General features: G+C 37.8%; 1 protein-coding gene across 1 annotated transcript in view; it reads right to left on the reverse strand.

The window, feature by feature from the left end:
- The window catches only part of dstyk (dual serine/threonine and tyrosine protein kinase), a 94,300-nt gene that overhangs the window by 18,487 nt on the left and 73,313 nt on the right, over positions 1-2,500 (reverse strand). The window contains exon 8 of the mRNA XM_062053492.1: positions 1,718-1,847. Within this exon, the coding sequence (XP_061909476.1) occupies positions 1,718-1,847 (130 nt within the window). The remainder of the gene's footprint in view (positions 1-1,717; positions 1,848-2,500) is intronic.

Here is a 2,500-nt window from a genome sequence, read left to right on the forward strand (position 1 = left end):
TAGACGGAATAGACATTGAAAGGGTAAAAAAACAAACACATTTTTGGGTGTAATAAGAGATGATAAAAATGAACTGGAAACGTCATATAAAAAATATATAACATAAAGTAGCAAGAAACACGTCAATAATGAATAAAGCGAAATATATTCTGGACCAAAAATCTCTTCATATTCTCTACTGCTCGCTAGTGTTACCATATCTGGGTTATTGTGTAGAAATATAGGGATATTATTTATTGAATCACAAATATTGAAATTCAACAACTTGGTGAATTTGAAAACTGCTAAAATTATGTACAAAGCAATCTATAACCTGCTACCCAAGAATGTACAACAATTATTCTCAAACAAAAAAGAGAAGAAATATAACCTTAGAGGAAAATCTAATTTAAAACATTTGTATGCGCGTACAACACTTAAAACCTTTGGCACATCTGTATGTGGAATTTAATTTATGGAATGGATTAAGCAAAAAAACAAACAAAGCACCAATATGATTCAGTTTAAGAGACTGTTCAAACTACAAGCATACACAAAGTACAAAGAAGAACAATTATGATGAACATCTTGAACCTTTTTTTTTTTTAGATAATGATTATTTATGTACTTAATGTTTACTTATTGTTATTCATTTATTCACTTTTCTGTTACAAACAGAGAACAAGGAAATGGGACAAAATTGCTATGATATGAAAAGGGGTAAGATTAAACAAGCTCTGCTTCTTCCTACTCCTTTTCGGACGTGCTGTAATGAAACAACTGGAAATATGTGATGCATTACATTTTATCGTATGCATGTTTGAAATAAACTGAACTGAACTGAACACTTGGTCAAAATTACCAAGTAGAAAAGTCCATGATTGATTAGTTTTGAAACACACAAAATTAGCTAAACAGCTAGCATACAACGTCACCATGCTAATGTTCTCACAAGTATGCTAAAAGTTAACGTGCCCATAATAAACTGTGAAGTATCAGGAAGAATAATATGGGCTGCTTACTTTGCACTGTAAGATTACTAATTCAGTGTTAATACTTGAGTGGGCTCCGGCCTCTTCTTTAGTGAAAAAGTTGGGCCCCAGGTCAAAAAGGTTAAAAAAAACCCTGCTCTACAGTAGTTAATATGTATTGGATATGCTTTGATATACATTTTGCTCCACAGTCAGTCACTTTTATAATCCGCTTTTGGAGACTGTCTGCAAAGCGTTTGACTTTGGAGGCGTTCCCAGATTGCAAATGAAACCACGCCCCACTCTCTCCAAAAGTATAGTAATTTATCTTTTGAAAATGTACACTGTTTAAATATGTATCTTGAAGTTGTCCCCGTTATTTTTTTTCCCCAGACACAGTCAAAAATAAACTTCACAAACATTATATAGATTCACCCGGTCACTACATTAAGTACACATGCATACTCGCCAATCGATTCAGAAACAGCTGTTTTTAGCAGCATTTATGTCACTGCATGTCATTGTGTGCATGCCAAGATTAGATGAAAATAATACTTGATCCTACATTTTTTGTGTTTCCTCATGGTCAGAAGCTGAGAGGGAGGAGCTCCTCCCCCTCAGCTTATTATCTTATTTGATTATAAGTCTCCTTCAAACCACTTGAATGTTAGTGTTTGCAAGTTGGGACATGTTTAATAAACACAGATTACATATATGAGGAGTATGTGCGCGTGAGTGTGTGACGAGAGGATGCTTTGACAACTCACCATGTAGCAGAACATCTCGGAGGGAGCGGCTCTCCAACGACAGGCGGGCGAGTCGAGGAGCGTGGTCCTTCCTTACGCGCAGCCACAGGTCCTCGGTGCGCTCCAGTCGCCCCGTGTGACCTTCCTCCAGCTGCACACAGTCAGCCTCAGGGTTAACATTCAAGACTTTCATTTATCAAGCAAGTTCTTTCTGGAGCAAAGATGCTGCCATGCTGGTCTATTCTAAAGTGCTGTAATCGCCGTAGAAACTGTTGTCAATGGCGACAAGCTTCCATTTCTCAGAGAGCAGCATTGACCTCACTGACGTTGCTGTCATTTGTCAAACTAATACATGTAGACCTCCTCCTTGCAAACACAAACTAAGCATGTGATGGATGTTTTTCTGAGGAGACAGCCACCATAAATCCATGTTTGTCCAAGATTTTGCTTAAAAGAACTCCTAGAGATTTGTGCGTTTCCATCAGTCTTGTGGCAGAACCTGAACGTCAGCATGGGAGCGTCCGTGAAGCCAAGTTCACACGGGGGTTCACAGAGTTCCTCTTAATACTTAAAAGTGCCCGCTTCAATCGACATCAACTGCTTTTGTCAACAAAGGCATCATTCTATGAACAATAAGTCAGTTTATGTCGGTTTTTGTAAGCCTCATTATTACCGTTGAATATAACATGACTACGGTCTGATTACACTGCATTAACATGTGCAAAGAGGGACTTCCTGTTCAGTGAGCAAGTTTTAAAAATAAACGCATGGCAGTATTAACCTGGTTATTCCCACTAAATACGG

Source organism: Entelurus aequoreus, linkage group LG01 (assembly GCF_033978785.1).
Source record: "Entelurus aequoreus isolate RoL-2023_Sb linkage group LG01, RoL_Eaeq_v1.1, whole genome shotgun sequence".
Classification (NCBI taxonomy): Eukaryota; Metazoa; Chordata; class Actinopteri; order Syngnathiformes; family Syngnathidae; genus Entelurus; species Entelurus aequoreus.